Source organism: Entelurus aequoreus, linkage group LG05 (assembly GCF_033978785.1).
Source record: "Entelurus aequoreus isolate RoL-2023_Sb linkage group LG05, RoL_Eaeq_v1.1, whole genome shotgun sequence".
Lineage (NCBI taxonomy): Eukaryota > Metazoa > Chordata > Actinopteri > Syngnathiformes > Syngnathidae > Entelurus > Entelurus aequoreus.
In genome coordinates this window covers 13,824,355-13,847,747 of record NC_084735.1, presented here as the reverse complement: position 1 = coordinate 13,847,747, position 23,393 = coordinate 13,824,355, and the positions used below count along the sequence as shown (strand labels likewise).

At 39.2% G+C, this 23,393-nt stretch overlaps 1 protein-coding gene across 1 annotated transcript in view; it reads right to left on the bottom strand.

The window, feature by feature from the left end:
- The window catches only part of LOC133649749 (fibrocystin-L-like), a 67,050-nt gene that overhangs the window by 11,230 nt on the left and 32,427 nt on the right, over positions 1–23,393 (bottom strand). The window contains exons 31-52 of the mRNA XM_062046404.1: positions 23,135–23,309; positions 19,880–20,036; positions 19,653–19,809; positions 19,374–19,583; positions 16,773–16,902; positions 16,449–16,690; positions 16,239–16,375; positions 15,146–16,175; positions 14,882–15,073; positions 13,598–13,749; positions 13,369–13,528; positions 13,129–13,300; positions 12,970–13,058; positions 8,678–8,841; positions 8,443–8,572; positions 8,252–8,370; positions 8,012–8,141; positions 7,771–7,944; positions 5,151–5,254; positions 4,966–5,086; positions 4,770–4,891; positions 4,617–4,707 (exon numbers count right to left, since the gene is read on the bottom strand). Coding sequence (XP_061902388.1) covers positions 4,617–4,707; positions 4,770–4,891; positions 4,966–5,086; positions 5,151–5,254; positions 7,771–7,944; positions 8,012–8,141; positions 8,252–8,370; positions 8,443–8,572; positions 8,678–8,841; positions 12,970–13,058; positions 13,129–13,300; positions 13,369–13,528; positions 13,598–13,749; positions 14,882–15,073; positions 15,146–16,175; positions 16,239–16,375; positions 16,449–16,690; positions 16,773–16,902; positions 19,374–19,583; positions 19,653–19,809; positions 19,880–20,036; positions 23,135–23,309 — 4,158 coding nt within the window. The remainder of the gene's footprint in view (positions 1–4,616; positions 4,708–4,769; positions 4,892–4,965; positions 5,087–5,150; positions 5,255–7,770; positions 7,945–8,011; positions 8,142–8,251; positions 8,371–8,442; positions 8,573–8,677; positions 8,842–12,969; positions 13,059–13,128; positions 13,301–13,368; positions 13,529–13,597; positions 13,750–14,881; positions 15,074–15,145; positions 16,176–16,238; positions 16,376–16,448; positions 16,691–16,772; positions 16,903–19,373; positions 19,584–19,652; positions 19,810–19,879; positions 20,037–23,134; positions 23,310–23,393) is intronic.

The window sequence follows — 23,393 nt, the reverse complement described above, 5'->3', positions numbered from 1 at the left end:
CTTAAGACCCAGGGGCCAAATCTGCCCTGCCACATCATTCTAGTCCACGACTTCATTCTAATGTGGTCCGTTACATTTTATTGTGGTCCGTTACATTTTATTGTGGCCCACTACATTTTATTGTGGCCCGCCACTTCATTCTAATGTGGTCCACGACTTCATTCTAATGTGGTCTGCTACATTTTATTGTGGCCCGCCACGTCATTCTAATGTGGTCCACGACTTCATTCTAATATGGTCTGCTACATTTTATTGTGGCCCGCCACGTCATTCTAATGTGGTCCACGACTTCATTCTAATGTGGTCCGCTACATTTAATTGTGGTCCGCTACATTTTATTGTGGCCCGCCACGTCATTCTAATGTGGTCCACGACTTTATTCTAATGTGGTCCGCTACATTTTATTGTGGCCCGCCACTTCATTCTAATGTGGTCCACGACTTCATTCTAATGTGGTCAGCTACATTTTATTGTGGCCCGCCACATCATTCTAATGTGGTCCACGACTTCATTCTAATGTGGTCCGCTACATTTTATTGTGGCCCGCCACGTCATTCTAATGTGGTCCACGACTTCATTCTAATGTGGTCCGCTGCATTTTATTGTGGCCCGCCACATCATTCTAATGTGGTCCGTTACATTTAATCGTGGCCCGCCACGTCATTCTAATGTGGTCCACGACTTCATTCTAATGTGGCCCACCACATCATTCTAATGTGGTCCGTTACATTTTATCATGGCCCACCACGTCATTCTAATGTGGTCCACAACTTCATTCTAATGTGGTCCGCTACATTTTATTGTGGCCCGCCACTTCATTCTAATGTGGTCCACGACTTCATTCTAATGTGGTCCGCTACATTTTATTGTGGCCCGCCACTTCATTCTAATGTGGTCCACGACTTCATTCTAATGTGGTCCGCTACATTTTATTGTGGCCCGCCACATCATTCTAATGTGGTCCACGACTTCATTCTAATGTGGTCCGCTACATTTTATTGTGGCCCGCCACATCATTCTAATGTGGTCCACGACTTCATTCTAATGTGGTCCGCTCCTTTTTATTGTGGCCCGCCACGTCATTCTAATGTGGTCCGTTACATTTAATCGTGGCCCGCCACGTCATTCTAATGTGGTCCACGACTTCATTCTAATGTGGCCCACCACATCATTCTAATGTGGTCCGTTACATTTTATCATGGCCCACCACGTCATTCTAATGTGGTCCACAACTTCATTCTAATGTGGTCTGCTACATTTTATCGTGGCCCGCCACATCATTCTAATTTGGTCCGTTACATTTTATTGTGGCCCGCCACATCATTCTAATGTGGTCCGTTACATTTTATTGTGGCCCGCCACATCATTCTAATGTGGCCCGCGATATTTTATTGTGGCCCACCACATCATTCTAATGTGGCCCGCCACATCATTTTATTGAGGTTCACACCATCATTTTATGTGGTCTGGCACGTAATTTAAAGTGATCCATCACCTAATTTTAAGGTGGCCCTACACGTCATTTTATGTAGCCCACCACGTCATTTAATGTGGTTCATTGCTTCATTTTAATGTGGCCCTACACATCATTTAAAGTGGCTCGCCACATTATTTAATGTGGTCAATCACATTATTTTTAAAGTGGCCCTACACGTCATGTAATGTGGCCCATCACATAATTTTATTGTGTAATGCCACCTAATTTTAATTGGGCTCATCCCGAATTTTTTTTCGTGGCATGCCACGTCATTCTATTTAGGTTCACCCTGTCATTTTATGTAGCCCGCCACGTTATTTAATGTGGTCCATTGCTTCATTTTAACGTGGCCCTACACGTCATTTAACGTGGTTCAATGCTTAATTTTTAATGTGGCACTACACGTCATTTAAAGTGGCTCGCCACATTGTTTAACGTGGTCAATCACCTTATTTTTAAAGAGGCCCTACACGTCATTTAAAGTGGTTCAATGCTTAATTTTTAACGTGGCACTACTCATCATTTAATGTGGCTCGCCACATTATTTAATGTGGTCAATCACCTTATTTTTAAAGTCGCCCTAAACGTCATTTAAAGTGGCTCGCCACATTATTTAATGTGGTCAATCACCTTATTTTTAAAGAGGCCCTACACGTCATTTAACGTGGTTCAATGCTTCATTTTTATTGTGGCCCTACACATCATTTAATGTGGTTGGCCACATTATTTAACGTGGTCAATCACCTTATTTTTAAAGTGGCCCAACACGTCATTTAAAGTGGCTCGCCACATTATTTAACGTGGTCAATCACCTTATTTTTAAAGTGACCCTACACATCATTTAATGTGGCTCGCCACATTATTGAACGTGGTCAATCACCTTATTTTTAAAAGGCCCTACACGTCATTTAATGTGGTTCAATGCTTAATTTTTAATGTGGCACTACAAACCATTTAACGTGGCTCGCCACATTATTTAATGTGGTCAATCACCTTATTTTTAATGTGGCCCTACACGTCATTTAAAGTGGCTCGCCACATTATTTAACGTGGTCAATCACCTTATTTTTAAAGAGGCCCTACAAGTAATTTAAGTGGTTCAATGCCTAATTTTTAATGTGGCCCTACACATCATTTAAAGTGACTCGCCACATTATTTAACGTGGTCAATCACCTTATTTTTAAAGAGGCTCTACACGTCATTTAATGTGGTTCAATGCTTAATTTTTAATGTGGCCCTACACATCATTTAAAGTGGCTCGCCACATTATTTAACGTGGTCAATCACCTTATTTTTAAAGAGGCTCTACACGTCATTTAATGTGGTTCAATGCTTAATTTTTAATGTGGCACTACACATCATTTAAAGTGGCTCGTCACATTATTTAATGTGGTCAATCACCTTATTTTTAAAGTGGCCCTACACGTCATTTAACGTGGTTCAATGTTTTAATTTTTAATGTGGCCCTACACGTCTTTTAAAGTGGATCGCCACATTATTTAATGTGGTCAATCACCTAATTTTTAAAGTGGCCCTACACGTCATTTAATGTGGTTCAACGCTTCATTTTTAACGTGGTCCTACACGTCATTCAACGTGGTTCAATGTTTTATTTTTAATGTGGCCCTACAAGTCATTTAAAGTGGCTCGCCACATTATTTAACGTGGTCAATCACCTTATTTTTAAAGAGGCCCTACACGTCATTTAATGTGGTTCAATGCTTAATTTTTAAAGTGGCACTACACATCATTTAACGTCGCTCGCCACATTATTTAACGTGGTCAATCACCTTATTTTTAAAGTCGCCCTACACGTCATTTAATGTGGTTCAATGCTTAATTTTTAATGTGGCACTACACATCATTTAATGTGGCTCGCCACATTATTTAATGTGGTCAATCACCTTATTTTTAAAGTGGCCCTACACGTCATTTAACGTGGTTCAATGCTTAATTTTTAATGTGGCACTACACATCATTTAATGTGGCTTGCCACATTATTTAACGTGGTCAATCACCTTATTTTTAATGTGGCCCTACACGTCATTTAACGTGGTCAATCACCTTATTTTTAAAGTGGCCCTACACGTCATTTAATGTGGTTCAATGTTTTATTTTTAATGTGGCCCTACACGTCATTTAAAGTGGCTCGCCACATTATTTAACGTGGTCAATCACCTTATTTTTAAAGTGGCCCTACACGTCATTTAATGTGGTTCAATGCTTAATTTTTAATGTGGCACTACACATCATTTAACGTGGCTCACCACATTATTTAACGTTGTCAATCACCTTATTTTTAAAGTGGCCCTACACGTCATTTAAAATGGCTCGCCTCATTATTTAACGTGGTCAATCACCTTATTTTTAAGGTGGCCCTACACGTCATTTAACGTGGTCAATCACCTTATTTTTAAAGTGGCCCTACACGTCATTTAACGTGGTTCAATGTTTTATTTTTAATGTGGCCCTACATGTCATTTAAAGTGGCTCGCCACATTATTTAACGTGGTCAATCACCTTATTTTTAAAGAGACCCTACACGTCATTTAACGTGGTTCAATGCTGAATTTTTAACGTGGCCCTACACATCATTTAATGTGGCTCACCACATTTTTTAACGTGGTCAATCACCTTATTTTTAAAGTGGCTCGCCACATTATTTAACGTGGTCAATCACCTTATTTTTAAAGAGGCCCTACGCGTCATTTAACGTGGTTCAATGCTTAATTTTTAACGTGGCACTACACATCATTTAATGTGGCTCACCACATTTTTTAATGTGGTCAATCACCTTATTTTTAAAGTGGCCCTGCACGTCATTTAAAGTGGCTCGCCACATTATTTAACCTGCTCCATCACCTTATTTTTAATGTCACCACCTCATCTTATGTGGCCCGCCAAAACTTTTTAATGTGGCTTTCCAAATCTTGTTATCATCATCTAATGGTCCAAACATTTTGGGGGGTCATCAAAAATAAACAACAAAAACAGCTACAAGGCTATATAAATATTCACCGTTAAAAGTGGCCCTCAATAAAAAATCACATTAGGACAAAAACTGCCAAAAAGCCGAGGACTGAAAGGGGTGTGCCCTGACGCCTCAGTTATGTACAAAAGCACCCAAAGGGGCCTCACCTGGACACGGCTCGCCGTCAATGCGGTAGGCCACGCGCTCGTAACCTGCCACGATGTTGTGCTGCAAGACCACGTCTTCTCCCTCGCTCACCTGCCAGAAACAGACGGGTGGTCCGCACTCCGAGCGTGTTCCTGAAAAGTGCGGGGACCTACCTCGATGGCCGCCGTCCAGTCGTAGTTGAAGGGCTCCTCTCGGTCCTGGTAGGACCCCGGCCACAAGGTCATGGTGACCAGGTTCCTCCTCAAGATGTTCGCCCGACCCCCGACCCTGATGCCTGCACCGCAATCGTGTTAGCGCGCTTGTCGCGGCCAGGACCGGGCGGGGAAAAGAACCAAGGTGCACATTTACCCTCGCCCACCGTGTGGTGGATGACGTTGTCGTCGATGGCCACGCCCTCTGTCCCGAACACGCCGATGGCCGGAGAAAAGCCGCAGTGGAAGGCGCAGCCTTGAAGGTACGACTCGTTGCCCTGAAAACACAACGTTCCCTTTCAACGCCCGTCCAAACTTCTCCGAGGCGCCATTTTCCCCCACCTGGCCCAGGTTGAGGAAGGCCACCGAGTATCGCGGGTCAAAGTCATCGCTCCACCCTTCCTGACCCGACCTGTAGAACTCCACATTCCTGAGTTGCGCCTTCCCTTTGAGAGAAAAAAACAGATGTATTCTTATTCTCTGGCGGACCAGGAGAGTATGAGCTGGGTTCGGAAGCAGAGTTACGACCGTACCACGAGCTACAGTCGCAGAAAGTCCCATCATAATGTGTTAATGAGCAAGGTGTTAAGGTAGAGCCAACTCTATGTACTCTATGATAAACGCATGAATATATGACTGGCTGTATGTATGAATGAATTGATTAATACATGTCTGAATTAAAGAGTGTATGAATAAATGATGTGTCAATGTATAAATGATGCATGATGGGATGAATGTACACATTATTGAGAAAATACATGAATGAATGAATGCAGGTGTAAATAAATGTAAAAATGAATGACTGTATAACTAAATGCACGTATAACTAAATAAAAGTATGTATAATGAAAAAAAAAGGAATGAATGTATGATTGACTGCACGTATGAGTTAATTAATTAGGGACAAGTGGTAGAAAATGGATGGATGAATGGATAAATATATGTATGTATAACTAAATAAAAGTATGTATAATAAAAACTATATGAATGACTGCATGGATGCCTGCATGCATTAATAAATGAATTAATTAATGTATAAATGAATGGATGAATAAATGAATGACTAAATTTATGAATGAATGAATGAACGAGTGAATTAATGTACAGTACGATTGAGTAAATACATGTATGAATGAACTGACCAGCGAATGAATGTACGATTGAATAAATAAATGTATGAAACAATGAATGTATGAATGAATAAATACATACATTCATGAATTAATGTATGACTTAATACATTTATGAATGTATACGTGAATGTATGAATGACTTAACAAGCAAATTAATGTATGATTGAATAAATGAACAAACACATGTATGTTTGAATATATAAATACATGTATGAATGAATGAACAAACATGTGGAATATAAATGTATGAATGAATGGATTTATGAATGAATGTATAAATGTATGAATGAATTAACGAGCAAAATAATGTATGATTCAATAAATAAATAAATGTATGAATGAATGTACGAACAAATGAATATATGATTGAATGTATGAATGAATCCATGCATGAATGATTAAATAAATGTAGGATTTCATGAATGAATAAATATAGGATGTATGGATGAATGAATGAGTGAATTAATGTATAATTGAGTAAATAAATGTATGAATGAGTAAATAAATGTATGAATGAACAAACAAATGAATGTATGATTGAATATATAAATGTGTGAATGTATGGATGAATGAATTTATGAATGAATGACTGCATAAATAAATGTATGAATGAATTAACCAGCGAACAAATGTATGATTGAATAAATAAATAAATGTAAGAATGAAGTAAACCAATGAATATATGATTAAATATATAAATGTATGAATGAATGACTAAATATATGAATGAATGGATGTATAAATGTGTGAATGAATAAACAAGCGAATAAATGTATGAATGAATAAATACACGTATGAATAAATTAATGAACAAAATGTATGAGTGGATAAAAAAAATGTATGACTGAATGAACAAACAAATTAATGTATGTTTAAATATATAAATGTATGAATGAATGACTAAATATGAATGAATGCTTTTATGAATGAATGGATAAATAAATGTATGAAGAATGAACAGACAAATGAATGTATGATTGAATAAATAAATGTATGAAACAATAAATGTATGAATGAATGAACAAACACATGAATGTATTATTGAATGTGTAAATGTGTGAATGTATGGATGAATGAATTTATGAATGAATGACTGCATAAATAAATGTATGAATGAATTAACCAGCGAACAAATGTATGATTGAATAAATAAATAAATGTAAGAATGAAGTAAACCAATGAATATATGATTAAATATATAAATGTATGAATGAATGACTAAATATATGAATGAATGGATGTATAAATGTGTGAATGAATAAACAAGCGAATAAATGTATGAATGAATAAATACACGTATGAATAAATGAATGAACAAAATGTATGAGTGGATAAAAAAATGTATGACTGAATGAACAAACAAATGAATGTATGTTTAAATATATAAATGTATGAATGAATGACTAAATATCAATGAATGCTTTTATGAATGAATGGATAAATAAATGTATGAAGAATGAACAGACAAATGAATGTATGATTGAATAAATAAATGTATGAAACAATAAAGGTATGAATGAATGAACAAACACATGAATGTATTATTGAATAAACAAATGTATGAAACAATAAATGAATAAATTCATGAATGAATGTATAATGAATAAATATATGATGTATGAATGAATGTAAACACAAATGTATGAATGAATTGAAAAGCAAGTTAATTTTTGATTGAATACATGAATGAATGAATGGACAAAGAAATTAATGTATGAATGAATCCATGCATGAATGATGAAATAAATGTATGATTTCATGAATGAATGACTGTATGATGTATGGATGAATGACTACATGGACACATGAAAGAGTGAGACACAGCACACCTTTATAGTGTATCCCATCGGCGGAGAAGGTTCCAACCAGGAGTCTGGCACCAAATGACTCCTCCATCATGTCAGCGTAGTCCTGACCCAGGATCTTGATGTTCCTGCTCAGGAGGCCCACGTCCGCCGCCAGCGTGTAGGAGAGCGACGTTCCCGGGACGGAGTGAGTCTCACCTGGTGGGAGACACGGTGCAGGGTCACCAACATGTCACAAGTCCCTCCACCGCACTGCCCAACTGACCGACGTGGGTGTGGGTCAGGGGTTGGCTCAGGGTCAGCACGCGTCCGTCGACCGACACCTCGGCGACCTCCCTCTTCTCCGTCTCCCAGGCGCTGTAGCCGGTGGTGGAGATGACCACCTCGTCTCCCACCTGGCAAACATCACGAGTGACATAGTGTGGTGTTCACTTTGTCATGCGTTTAAGAAGGAATCTGGCCCGATGCGGCCCCCCTGGTCTACATGAAAAGGAACCACATTTACCTTCCAGTCGACGGCCTCCGCCAGGGTCAACATGCTGGTCCCCGCCTCGGCTGTTGCGGCCAGTTTGGTGTGGTACACGTCGTGCGGCTGTCCGTAGAGCTCCAGGGTGCCAAACACACCTGACCAGGAATCATGCCACACCCTCAGCATCTTTCACTACGATCCACTTAGAGACCACTTTAAAATCTCACCCAGGACTTTGGACCCCTGGTTGGGTCCGTTGGGCAGAAGCCAGTCGGGGGTGCGGTGGTTCCCCCTCAGTCTGATGTGAAGCTCCCCAGTGAAGGGCTCGTCCTCCCACCCGACCGTCAGCCTGCCGCCCTGAAAACAGAACACCAAGACTTGAGTACGGTAGCGCCCTCTGCTGGCCATTAAGTAGAATACCCCTCGCCACAAAGTAAAGGCAAAAGAAAAACGAGCTCAGACCTGGATGGAGATGTAGACCGCGTCTATGACCACGGTGTGGTTCTGAGGTGCTGCCCGAGCCGGTCGGCTGGACGAGCTGTTTGAGGGTTCCGGGATCTCCAGAACGCCATTGACTGTCAGCTTATTGAGGGCAGGGGTGTCACTGTCCAAGACCACCCACTTTCCTGAGGAGGCAGACATAAAAATGGTCTGAACAAAAGGGTTTTCTAGTCTAGCCCTGCTAACGCTTGGTCTCGACTTGCTAGCTCAGCATAAAGAAAACAGGTTCTCATTTCAAAGTTTCAGGCATGTGATTTGACCACAATGAAAAAGACTGAAAACATTTCCGGGGGTCTGGGGGACGAAGCCAGGGGGGAGCTCCTGGTTTTTCACCAATTTAACATGCTAAAATTAACAAAGACAGCACCATTTGAAGAAAATATTTTAATGTTTAAAGACATGAAAACATCATTAATAGAACATACATAAAACCCAATTATCCTAATGAATCACTGTATATCAGGGGTCACCAACGCGGTGCCCGCGGGCACCAGGTAGCCCGTAAGGACCGGATGAGTAGCCCGCTGGCCTGTTCTAAAAATAGCTCAAATAGCAGCACTTACCAGTGAGCTGCCTCTATTTTTTAAATTGTATTTATTTACTAGCAAGCTGGTCTCGCTTTGCTTGACATTTTTAATTCTAAGAGAGACAAAACTCAAATAGAATTTGAAAATCCAAGAAAATATTTTAAAGACTTGGTCTTCACTTGTTTAAATAAATTCATTATTTTTTTACTTTGCTTCTTATAACTTTCAGAAAGACAATTTTAGAGAAAAAATACAACCTTAAAAATGATTTTAGGATTTTTAAACACACATACCTTTTTACCTTTTAAATTCCTTCCTCTTCTTTCCTGACAATTCAAATCAATGTTCAAGTAAATTTATTTTTTATTGTAAGGAATAATAAATACATTTTAATTCAATTCTTCATTTTAGCTTCTGTTTTTTCTACGAAGAATATTTGTGAAATATTTCTTCAAACTTATTATGATTAAAATTCAAAAAAATTATTCTGGCAAATCTAGAAAATCTGTAGAATGAAATTTAAATCTTATTTCAAAGTCTTTTGAATTTCTTTGAAAAAATGTTGTTCTGGAAAATCTAGAAGAAATAATGATTTGTCTTTGTTAGAAATATAGCTTGGTCCAATTTGTTATATATTCTAACAAAGTGCAGATTGGATTTTAACCTATTTAAAACATGTAAAATTAATCTTAATCAGGAAAAATTACTAATGATGTTCCATAAATTATTTTTCTTAAATTTTTTCAAAAAGATTCGAATTAACTAGTTTTTCTCTTCTTTTTTTTCGGTTGAATTTTTAATTTTAAAGAGTCGAAATTGAAGATAGACTATGTTTCAAAATGTAATTGTCATTTTTTTTTGTGTTTTCTCCTCTTTTATACCATTCAATTAAGTGTAAATATCATTAATTATTAATAATAACATAGAGTTAAAGGTAAATTGAGCAAATTGGCTATTTCTGGCAATTTATTTAAGTGTGTATCAAACTGGTAGCCCTTCGCATTAATCAGTACCCAAGAAGTAGCTCTTGGTTTCAAAAAGGTTGGTGACCCCTGCTGTATATGGTTCAGTCCCAACAGTATTTAGTCACTAATATTTACATCTTGTGTTCATTTCACATCCACAGGTGTCACATTGATCAGTGTTATTATCTACAGTTTATTTACAGTATTACCACATGACTTCAGTTCACTTCACACATTAGCTTTCTCTGAGAGCTCAGCCCTAACATGAGCTTTCCTTGCAAATTTCTGAGCAGCCTGCATTTTCCTTTTGGTCTCTGCTTTTGTAGCTTCTTTTTTGGATTTTTGGATAAATATAACAAAATACCAAAACATTTCATTCTTTTCGCCAAAATAGGATATAAATTTATGGAAATAATTAAACATGTTTAGTAGGGATGTCCGATAATGGCTTTTTGCCGATATCCGATATTCCGATATTGTCCAACTCTTTAATTACCGATACCGATATCAACCGATACCGATATCAACCGATATATGCAGTCGTGGAATTAACACATTATTATGCCTAATTTGGACAACCATGTATGGTGAAGATAAGGTACTTTTTAAAAAATAAAATAAAATAAGATAACTAAATTAAAAACATTTTCTTGAATAAAAAAGAAAGTAAAACAATATAAAAACAGTTACATAGAAACTAGTAATTAATGAAAATGAGTAAAATTAACTGTTAAAGGTTAGTACTATTAGTGGACCAGCAGCACGCACAATCATGTGTGCTTACAGACTGTATCCCTTGCAGACTGTATTGATATATATTGATATATAATGTAGGAACCAGAATATTGATAACAGAAAGAAATGGGGGGAGGGAGGTTTTTTGGGTTGGTGCACTAATTGTAAGTGTATCTTGTGTTTTTTATGTTGATTTAATAAAAAAAAATTAAAAAAAATACCCGATACAGATAATAAAAAAAACGATACCGATAATTTCCGATATTACATTTTAACACATTTATCGGCCGATAATATCGGCCTGCCGATATTATCGGACATCCCTAATATTTAGTATTGTTTACTCATATTTGAAAATAGGAAATAATAATAATGTGAGGACACTGACATATTGCATGAAACAAGTGTGAAAATATTTACCTTCAAGATTGTTACACCACTGACAATAGTTTCAATAGACTACATAAGAACTTAATATTACAAAATAGTATTATATGCAAATTTATTTCAAATAAATTGTTAACTGGAATCAATAATGCGACTCTTTCAATTTCTGTAATTTCATAATATATTTTCACGTGGCTTTTTATTTTTTAGAAAAACCCATTTATATTTCGCAAAGTAATAATAGGTTAATATTTAAAACAAACATGCGTATTTCGCAAGCAAATATTTTTTAGCTTACCTCATTATTAACAACCCTGTCTGCAACTGAAGTGGGTTGTTTGGGTGGATCTTTCCTCTCCATGTAAACAAAGGATGAAGTCCGTAAGGTTTGCTCACTTTCAGTTGACATCTAAAAGTACCAGCTAGTGAAAAGTTAGTTTTCCTTGCTTGAAGTTGTTTCATATGTTTTTGGCGTTTCGCATGTACTTCCAAAGCCTTGAAACCTCGTGATCCATAGTCAATATTATCATGACACCACGTGCACAAAACCTTTCCGGGACCATCGATTTTCCGAATAAAATCACTGAACAAAGTCGTAACTTCCTTCTTCCCAACAGTATCAGTGATTTCCCTTTCCATCCAGTCCCATCCAAACTTATTTTTGACATGTTTATCAATTTATTTTACTCGTAAAGCGTCCTTTCTCTCGAGAACCGACATCATTTACATATGGAAAATGGCGGTATGATGACGTTATTAACGTCATCATTCATAACAGATGTCCTGATTGGTCACAAGGAACATATCGACCAATCAACTACGGCGTAATATAAACTACGTCTCCAATCTTGATTTAGGGTCGGAAAAAAAACCGGAAAAACGGGAGATATTATTTTTTTCCCCCCGAGATTAAAAAAGACGGCATTCCGACTTTAGACGGAAAAATCACATGCCTGAAGTTTATAACTTACTTAAGATTATACATATATATATATATACACTACCGTTCAAAAGTTTGGGGTCACATTGAAATGTCCTTATTTTTGAAGGAAAAGCACTTTACTTTTCAATGAAGATAACTTTAAACTAGTCTTAACTTTAAAGAAATACACTCTATACATTGCTAATGTGGTAAATGACTATTCTAGCTGCAAATGTCTGCTTTTTGGTGCAATATCTACATAGGTGTATAGAGGCCCATTTCCAGCAACTATCACTCCAGTGTTCTAATGGTACAATGTGTTTGCTCATTGGCTCAGAAGGCTAATTGATGATTAGAAAACCCTTGTGCAATCATGTTCACACATCTGAAAACACTTTAGCTCGTTACAGAAGCTACAAAACTGACCTTCCTTTGAGCAGATTGAGTTTCTGGAGCATCACATTTGTGGGGTCAATTAAACGCTCAAAATGGCCAGAAAAAAGATAACTTTCATCTGAAACTCGACAGTCTATTTTTGTTCTTAGAAATGAAGGCTATTCCGCAAAATTGTTTGGGTGACCCCAAACTTTTGAACGGTAGTGTATATATACAGTATATACATTTACAATGAAATATATCAAAATGATTTCTTTTGTGGGAAAACACCCTGAATTACACCAATGTTTGCACTTGAAAGGGTTGAATAAGTGACATTACCTGCTGGGATGACCACGTCAGCGCCATCTGCTGGCGCACTGAAGTTGTTTTCAGCAGAAGCGGTCCAGAAGGAAGCGTTGGACCACAAGCTGGAAAGAACCTTTCGTCATTTTTAAAGAATATTCTCAACAATTGTTCGGCTTTTTGGAGTCGGCGTACATGAAGTCGTCGGGCCGGCGGCTGGGCAGCGGGGCTAGCGTGGCCGGAGGAGGCGGCGTGGGCGGGATGCAGTTGGGGTAGAAGCAGCGGTAGACCTTGAAGTTGACGTCTACGTCCAGCATGGAGGGGTCCACGCTGTTGCGACGCCGACGCTCGCTGGTCGTCCCAGAAACTGCAAGAGATACCGACCGACTTACAACCTACCATCGTCTACACGGAGACAGAAGACAAAGGCCTCACCCATGTAAAAAAGGTCGTTGGTGCTGTTGTCAAAGTACCAGTCGCCATTGCTGTTGGCGCTGAAGCTCAGCGGCGACGACGAGCCGTTCCTCTCGTCGACGACGCGGAACTTGTCTGGACTCTGCGTGAGGTTGTGGTGGATGATCACGTACTGATCCGGCTGAGGGACAGAGAGGTGTCAGAGACCGCAGAAGGTCTGACCAAGTTGCAGGAAAACTGTGAACAGTACCTCAAAACCATAGAACTTGGCCCCGTAGCTGATGTTGGTCAAGTGGTCGGCGTTGTCAAAGTACCAGTTGTACGTGTCCCCTGAAGGCAGCATGGCCATCCAGCCCAGCGGGTGTGTCATTCTCTTCTTCAAATAGGGAACCGCGCTGGAACCTAAACAAACACAACCGTTTTTAGGGTGTGCATTTTTATTTTCTACTGTGCATCGGACAAAACATGCATCCAATCAAATTCAAGTTCGAAAAGTGTGAAATATTTTTGGCATTGGCAGGGAGGTCTAAAAGACATTTCTGCAAGGGGGCGGTCCTGCTAGGCAGGCTGCCATACCACATATCACCAATTGGAGCCCAAATTTTTGCTCATTTTCAGTAACTCCCAAAACACAAGTACAGTGTCCAATAACCGATAAAAGACTTAAAGATGCTAGTTTTTACAAAGAAAGGATTCTAAAACTCTCCGTATCAACTCGGGACAACGGAATGAAGGTTGAAAAATGCTCTGGTAGTGGTTTGTATTCCAAGATTGCTGATTCGCTCATTTTGCCGTCAATCAAAAAGGGATTCGGCCTCAGAGATAATCCTCCAAACGTCATGCGGAAACTCAGTGCTTCAGCCTGTTGAGGCCGAGCCCACTTTCCAAACACTTCCAGAGACGCTCGGCGTCCGATTGGCGGGACAGAGCTAATAACTGTCGAGTTTATGCTCAACCTTTGAAGTCAATAATTGGCCAGCTTCAACACTGTTTTAATGCACTGTGACGCTACCACTGTGACGCTACCACTATCAATCAGGGGAAAGTCGTCAATTTCTAGCAGATATTTAGTCAATGAAATGTAAACACAAAAGTCCATATTACACCACTTATTTGCAGTCTTAGAGCAAACCCTAACAAAGAAAAGTGTTCTAGAAAATGTATGGTTCGACTTCATACCATGCGAGTTGCTTAAGATGATATCCTTGGCGTCCAGAGAAGACGGCGAGGGATTGTTGAGAGCCAATCGATGGAACTTCACGGTGTGGTCGCACAAAGCGGCGGGGAATAACTTTCGAGTTTATGCCCACCCTTTGAAGTCAATAATTGGCCAGCTTCAACACTGTTTTAATGCACTGTGACGCTACCACTGTGACGCTACCACTATCAATCAAGGGAAAGTCGTCAATTTCTAGCAGATATTTAGTCAATGAAATGTAAACACAAAAGTCCATATTTCGCCACTTATTTGCAGTCTTAGAGCAAACCCTAACAAAGAAAAGTGTTCTAGAAAATGTATGGTTCGACTTCATACCATGCGAGTTGCTTAAGATGATATCCTTGGCGTCCAGAGAAGACGGCGAGGGATTGTTGAGAGCCAATCGATGGAACTTCACGGTGTGGTCGCACAAAGCGGCGGGGAAGGCCACACTCCACTCGGCGCTCTCGGAGCAGTGCGCCGGGTCGAGCAGTCCGGTCAGAGGCACCACTTTGTAGTCGATGTTTCCTGGAGAACAAAGCAGTACAGTGAAGTTACGGATAGCTTTAAAGTGAAATACCTGAAGGTCTTCTAGGGTACCTGTGAGGGAGCCGTCCATGTCCACTAGTTGGACCTCGTGCTCCCACCTGAGGCCGGCCTTGTTGGGTGAGTTGAAGTACTCGATCCCTTCAAACCGGACAGCCCAGCCACCGCAGCGATCCACACACTTCCCGTCGATTGAAGCCACCCCGATTGCTGCGCAGGCGCCGCGGTCAAAGTCGATGAATTTGGTGCCCGCGACGCTCATTCCGTCATCCAGTGGTGCGATGATGCCTCGGTGCGTGCAGTAGTTCTCTCCCAGACCGAGGGCGTCCATGTGGCCCACGATTGTAGTGTTGAACACCCCGGCACCGCCGTCCGGTCCAAAGGCGGCAACCATGGACGGTATGATGCGTTTGCCTTCGATTCCGGCTTTCTCGTTGTTGACCATGACGAAGTCTGTAAAGTGCACAGCGCCCACGTTGACCCACTCGGCTCCTTTCTCGCAGTTCCAGGTGACGAGAGACCGGAAGACAGCCGGCTCGGGCGTCTTGGAGCGGCAGCCGCCTTCCTTCATCGGGAAGAAGTCTTGGAAGATCCAGAGACCGAACCAGCCTTGAGAGTGCACCGTGTTGTTGAAAAACTCCCCGAGAGGAACCTTCTTCTGGCAGATGTTTCGGTCGTAGGACGGTCCGTCGGGGTGCTCGTGCATGCGGTACCAGAAGCCAAAGTGGGTGCCCCCGGCTGCGGCGTTGTGCCGAATGATGTTGTTAGGATTGGTGACCCAGTAGGCTGCGGGGGTGACGTCGTCATTGAGCAGACTGGTGCTCTGCTTAACGAACACGGCCAGGTTGTACTGCAGGATGTTCTCCGTCTCGATGCCGTCCTCGATGAAGAAGGCGCCCCCCATGATGTCGTAGATGATGTTGTGTTCCACCAGCAGCCGGTGAGTGTTGTGGATGGTCACGGCTCGGTTGTACGTCTGATGGATGGAGCAGCCGCGCACGTACGACTTGTATTCCAGGTTTCCCATCAGGTGCCAGTGGATGGGGTACCGACCCAGCCTGAAGGCCTGTCCGGCATGGAAAAGCTGTGGCACAGAACCAAACCACGTCAGCGTTTAACCACATCGCTCACCTTGCATTTAAGTTACCTCGAGATACGATAGCCTCCCCACGGCAAGGTTCTCACTGGGGCGGGGGGCGTGGAGCATGATGCAAGCGCCAAACTGATCGCTGCCGACTTCCTCGCCAAACCGTCCTTGGAAGCACGTCTGTGTGGTGAATTCTCCTGCAGCCACAAGAAACCACGGTCATCTTGATCATTACAGGGTCCTTGTACAGAGACCAGAATGCAGCAAGACCTGTGTTGAAACCATCCGGGCAGGCCTCGATCTTGTCCTGCCACTCTTCGTGTTGGGAGCCTCGCACCACGACGTTTCTGCTCAGGAGACCCACCTCCGCCCGGGCCTCGAAGAGCGTACCGTCCGGCAGGGTAACGGCCACCGAGAGGTGAGAGTACTCCAAAGCTTGGGTGAGGGTCAGGGTCACACCATCTGCTGACAGGCTTGCAATGGTCCGCACTTCGTTTTCTCTCTGGCTATGCCTAGAAGAAGCCGGCATGAATAATTGTAGTCTTCCACTTTTGAGGTTAAAATAGCTCACAGGAAGTGAAATTACTATTCTACCTGTGGCCGGTGGAAGCAATGACGATTTCATCTCCCACTGCCCACGTCACCGCCTTCATCAGGGTCAGCGTGGAGGAGTTGCTTTCCGCCGTCTCGGCAAGGTGGGTCCAGACGACTGGAACTGGTTTACCTGAAGAGGACAGGAAACGGACATCTAAAGAACCCATCGCCTCCAGATGACCAACATTTCCCTGACAATTCTCTTAATGTAAAGTATTGTTTGCTCCTTAAAATGAATCTGGCACTTTATAAACTTAGGGCACAACTTTTCCACTACACAGGGGCCCTAGGCCCACTCAAATATAGAATTAGTGACCTTATTCTTGATTTTAATCAGTCAAAAACTACATCGAATCTTGTCTAATGCTATATAAAAGGCAATGGACTTAGAGGGGTGCCTTGCCTCAGTTCTGTAAATCACAAGTTTGGACCCCATTGTTCTATGTTCGCAAGCAAGGTTAAAATGTCAATGCAAGTATCTGACATCAGTGTTTCCCACACATTCATTTATTTGTGGCGGCCCGCCACGAAAGAATTACGTCCGCCACAAATAAAAAATTATTATTATTATTATTTTGTTTTTGTCCTGTCCAGCTTCTCAGGCAAATCATATAGTTGATGTAGATGCCCATAACGGCTGTTCAGATTTACTTTACAAAAGAGAAGTGTAGGATACTTCTCTTGTTGCCTTATTTGTATTTGACCACTACTGTTTTCTGTTTATTTGCTACTGACTGTGGCAGGACACCTCTGCCTCTGTTTCACTTTATGTTGCTGGTAAATAATATGGTTGTAGTAGTAGGCTAAAGTTAAATTATTTAGTATGCACTAATTAAAGGGGCAGAGCTTTAAGAGACATTTTAGCTTTTATATTTTATAAGATATATTTTTTGTAAGAACCACAATTAATAAATATATTTCAGTGAATAACTTATTGTTCAAATCTGTATATAAATATGTACATAAAGTGTTGTAATTATATTGTAAAATGGATGGATGGATGGACGTTTAAAACAAAACTGTTATTATTAATTAGTAAGTATACATTTTTTCAGCCTTTTTAGAGAAAATCATATCATTGTAGTAAATTATGCAAATTACTCGATTATGTCATGTGACCACGCCCATAGCCACGCCCCCACCGCCACAGGTATCTTGGCAGTTTATGGGAAACACTGGACATTGTGTTTACAGTGGTCCAAGTTCCACTGAACCAGGGGTTCTGTAGCTTTTTGACTTCAGGGCTGAATGTTTCCACTACAGAGGGGCCCTTGGCCCACTCAAACTTAGATTACACCGAATTAGTAACCTTATTCTTGATTTTAATCATAGTCAAAAATGACATTGAACCTTGTCTAATGATATATAAGTACGTGTTAATCACAAAGATTATTATCAAGGCTTCGATCAGGCGGATTACAAAAATAAATACTAATATACTGAAAAGAAAACTGATAAAGTACGCAGTGTTAAAATCAACAATTGATAACTAAATTAATCATAAATAATAGGGATGTCCGATAATGGCTTTTTGCCGATATCCAATATTCCGATATTGTCCAACTCTTAATTACCGATACCGATATCAACCGATACCGATATATACAGTCGTGGAATTAACACATTATTATGCCTAATTTGGACAACCAGGTATGGTGAAGATAAGGTCCTTTTAAAAAAAATTAATAAAATAAGATAAATAAATTAAAAACATTTTCTTGAATAAAAAAGAAAGTAAAACAATATAAAAACAGTTACATAGAAACTAGTAATTAATGAAAATGAGTAAAATTAACTGTTAAAGGTTAGTACTATTAGTGGACCAGCAGCATGCTGGCTTTATGATGATTTAATTAAAAAAAACAAAATAAAAAAAAAAACAAAAACAAACAAGATACCGATAATAAAAAAAACGATACCGAAAATTTCCGATATTACATTTTAAAGCATTTATCAGCCGATATTATTATAAATATTATTAATTTACTTTTTGAATTATTTATAAATCATGTACCTTATTATTATTTATTAAATAATAATAAGGTACATGACTTATAAATAGTTTAAAAAGTAAATTAATAATATTTATGTTTCTTAAATCATTTAAGAAACATATATTATTATTATTTATTATTATTTTAGTTGGGTAATTGCACGTCCATTTAATTTTCGTCAACTTTTATGAGTCCCCTCTTGTCAATTAAATTAAAACAAATGAAAATACAGCGTCACCACTTTAGTCATACTTTTTGCGCTGAAAAAACGTCTCGATGAATTTAGCTCCAGACTTTCCTCTATTTGTTGGAGACTGTCATTACTGCCACAAGTGGTGGAAAGGTGTATTACATTAAACGGCCCGCAGATGAGAAACAGATGTTTTTGTGTGTGTGTTGTGTGTTGTGTGTGTGAATGGGTGAATGTGGAAATAGTGTCAAAGCGCTTTGAGTTCCTTAAAAAGGTATTTAAGCGCTATACAAGTATAACCCATTTACCATTTGTGGCCCAATATATTGTATATAATTTAGGATCCATCAAAACAAAAATAAGTTCTATAACTTGACGTAGACCAAAGACAAAGGATCCAGTGTTGGGGTTCCCTACCATGCAGGTCCAGTGTGCCCTCTCTGACGGCCAGCGTCTTGGTTCCATACACAGGAAGTTCGGGCGAGCGCAGGTTTCCGTGGAGCGTGATGATGGCTTTGTGTTGGAACGGCGCCTCCTCCTGGCCGACCTGCAGCCGTCCGCCGTGGGTGATGAGGATGTTTTCTGCCTGCAGCTCAATGTCGGCCTCGTCAAAGACCAGAGAGCCTCCTGTGCACAAAGCAGGGTTAGCATCCGAGTAGGAGACGTGGTGTGGGCGGAGTCTCCTGGTCCAGCGACCTTTAATGAGAAGCATCTTCAGCACGGGGGTGCTGCTGTCCAGCAGGATGGTCTGTCCCTCGCTGATGACCACTAACGAGCCCCTCTCGGGTGGAGACAGCCCGCCCCACGTGTACTTGGACGACCACACGTCGATGTAGAAGAAATCTGCGTGGTCCTAAAGACAACGATAAGGGGTGAACACCTTGGTCTAGTGGGGGGGGCCGGAACCAGAATCAGACATTTACCATCTTGGCCACGCCTTGGTCTCTGACGCTGACTCGGACTTTAGTCTCCTGAGACTGCGGCTGGGTGCCGGTGACGCACACCACGTGCGTGTCGTTGGCGGACTGGACGTCGCACACGGAGCCTGCGATGGTCACGTTGACCTCGCTGGGGTCCGTACTGGAACACAGGAAGTCCACGTTCGTTCAAGGTGGGCAACAATTTTGCACACTGGGCGGATTTTACAGTACCGTTGACTACATTGAAATACATACAACTAGGAAGTTTCTTGTCAAAATTACATCGATTCCAGTGTGTATGAAGTATATAGAACTTATTTTAAAAAATGTTGAAAAAAATAATTAAACATATACAGTATATACATGTATGGATATATATACACATGTATATATATATATATATATATATATATATATATATATATATATATATATATAGACATACATATACATATATACATATTAATATATATACCTATACGTATGTATATATACTGTATATATATATATATATATACATACACACACATTTATACGTGTTTTAATACATGAATACATACATATACAAATGTATGTATTATATACATATATAATTGTCAAAATGACGTAGATTCCAGTGTGTATGAAGTAGAGCTGCAATGATTAGTTGACATGTCGATTATCAAAATTGTGAATAAAGTGGAAAAAAAACTTATGTAAAAAAATGTTGAAAAAATTATTAAACATATACTGTATATATAAACACATATATACACACACATAAAATAGTAACAAAAATTAAACATGTATATATATACACACATATATGCATGTATTAATACATACATATATAAATGTGTGTAATATATACATGTATTGATACATAAATACATACATATATAAATGTATGTATTATATACATATATAAATGTATGTATACACATATGTATACTGTATATATATATATATATATATATATATATATATATATATATATATATATATATATATATATATATATATATATATACACAGTATTTACACAAATGGATAATAATATAAATGTACATATACATTTATAAATATTTATATATACACATATATATATTAATATAAATAAATTGACGTAGTAACAATTTTTAACTGAGAAACGGTATTACAGAATTCTTGGAATTTGGGGAAAACCGGGAATTGTTCTAGTTCCTAAACCAACTTGGTTCTATATCCTGACTAAGAGAAATGTTTTGATGGTGGAACGGTTCAAATGGGTTTTAAAATGTGAAAGGTGTAGTCGAACGTAAAAAGAGTGGAAATAGGTTGCAAAAAACTGGGAATTCCTGGAAATGTGTTGAAATTGGAAATATGGTAGTTTGAATGTCCAGAATGAGTTGAATGTGTTGAAGGTGGAATGGTTTGAATTGGTTGAAAAATGTGGGAATTGTGGAAGTTTGAAAAATTGACAATTTATTTTGAATGGAGAAAATGTCCCTAAAAACTGGAAATTCTTGGAAATCTTTTTTTTAAACAATTAAATGTTGTTTTTAATTGTTAAAGTAGAGCACACAATTCCTGAACAGGCTGAATATTTTGAAGTTGGAAGGGTTTGGATCAGATGAAAAATGTAGGAATTGTGGAACTTCTGAAAATTTCCCAATAATTTCAATGGGAATTTCGGGAAAAGTGGGAATTGTTTTGAAAATACTAAAAAACTTAAATGTTCTGAATGAGTTTAAATGGTTGGTGTTGGAATTGTTCAAATCTGTTGAGAAATGTTGAAGTGAAAACATTTCTATTTGAGAAATGGTATTACGGAGTTCCTGGAATTTGGGGAAAATCTGGATTTTTTCTAGTTCCTAAAACAACTTGGTTTTTTGTCCTGACGATGAGGAGTGTTTTGACGGTGGAACAGTTAAAATGGGTTTTAAAATGTGAAAGGTGTAGTCGAACGTAAAAAGAGTGGAAATAGGTTGCAAAAAACTGGGAATTCCTGGAAATGTGTTGAAATTGGAAATATGGTAGTTTGAATGTCCAGAATGAGTTGAATGTGTTGAAGGTGGAATGGTTTGAATTGGTTGAAAAATGTGGGAATTGTGGACGTTTGAAAAATTGACAATTTATTTTGAATAGAGAAAATGTCCCTAAAAACTAGAAATTCTTGGAAATCTTTTTTTTCAACAATTATATTTTGTTTTTAATTGTTAAAGTAGAGCACACAATTCCTGAACAGGCTGAATATTTTGAAGTTGGAAGGGTTTGAATCAGATGAAAAATGTAGGAATTGTGGAACTTCGGAAAATGTCCCAATAATTTCAATGGGAATTTCGGGAAAAGTGGGAATTGTTTTGAAAATAGTAAAAAACTTAAATGTTCTGAATGAGTTGAAATGGTTGGTGTTGGAATTGTTCAAATCTGTTGAGAAATGTTGAAGTGAAAACATTTCTATTTGAGAAATGGTATTACGGAATTCCTGGAATTTGGGGAAAATCTGGATTTTTTCTAGTTCCTAAAACAACTTGGTTTTTTGTCCTGACGATGAGGAGTGTTTTGACGGTGGAACAGTTAAAATGGGTTTTAAAATGTGAAAAGAGTAGTCGAATGTAAAAGGGTGGAATTAGGTTGCAAAAAAACGGGAATCCCTGGAAATGTGTTGAAATTGGAAATATGGTAGTTTGAATGTCCAGAATGAGTTTAATGTGTTGAAGGTGGAATGATGTGAATCGGTTGAAAAATGTGGGAATTGTGGAAGTTTTAAAAATGGACAATTTATTTTGAATGGAGAAAATGTCCCTAAAAACGGGAAATTCTTGGAAATCTTTTTTTTTTTTTAATTGTTGAAGTAGAGCACACAATTCCTGAACAGGCTGAATATTTTGAAGTTGGAAGGGTTTGAATCAGATGAAAAATGTAGGAATTGTGGAAGTTTGAAAAATGGACAATTTATTTTGAATAGAGAAAATGTCCCTAAAAACTGGAAATTCTTGGAAATCTTTTTTTTTTAACAATTATTTTTTATTTATTGTTGAAGTAGAACACACAGGGTGAATATTTCGAAGTTAGAAGGGTTTGAATCAGATGAAAAATGTAGGAATTGTGGAACTTCGGAAAATGTCCCTATAATTTCAATGGGAATTTCGGGAAAAGGGGGAATTGTTTTGAAAATAGTAAAAAACTTAAATGTTTTGAATGAGTTGAAATGGTTGGATGTGAAAGGAGTAGTCGAACGTAAAAAGGGTGGAAATAGGTTGCAAAAAAACGGGAATTCCTGGAAATTGCCTGCACCTGAAACCGGAGCCAACGATGGTGAGCCAAGTACCGCCGGCGGTGCCTCCTCGCCGTGGGTACACCTCGCTGATCACAGGCGTGAGTTGGGACTTGTACGTGAAGCCCTCCGACACGTTGACAGCATCCAGTGGGTTGGCCACAGCCACCGGGCACCTCACCTCGGAGTCGGAGCCTAAAGGTGCCGTCACGTGCAACACAAGCAGACAACGGGATGAGAGGAATGGCCACGACTCGTCAACCGTGACATCTCTTTGTC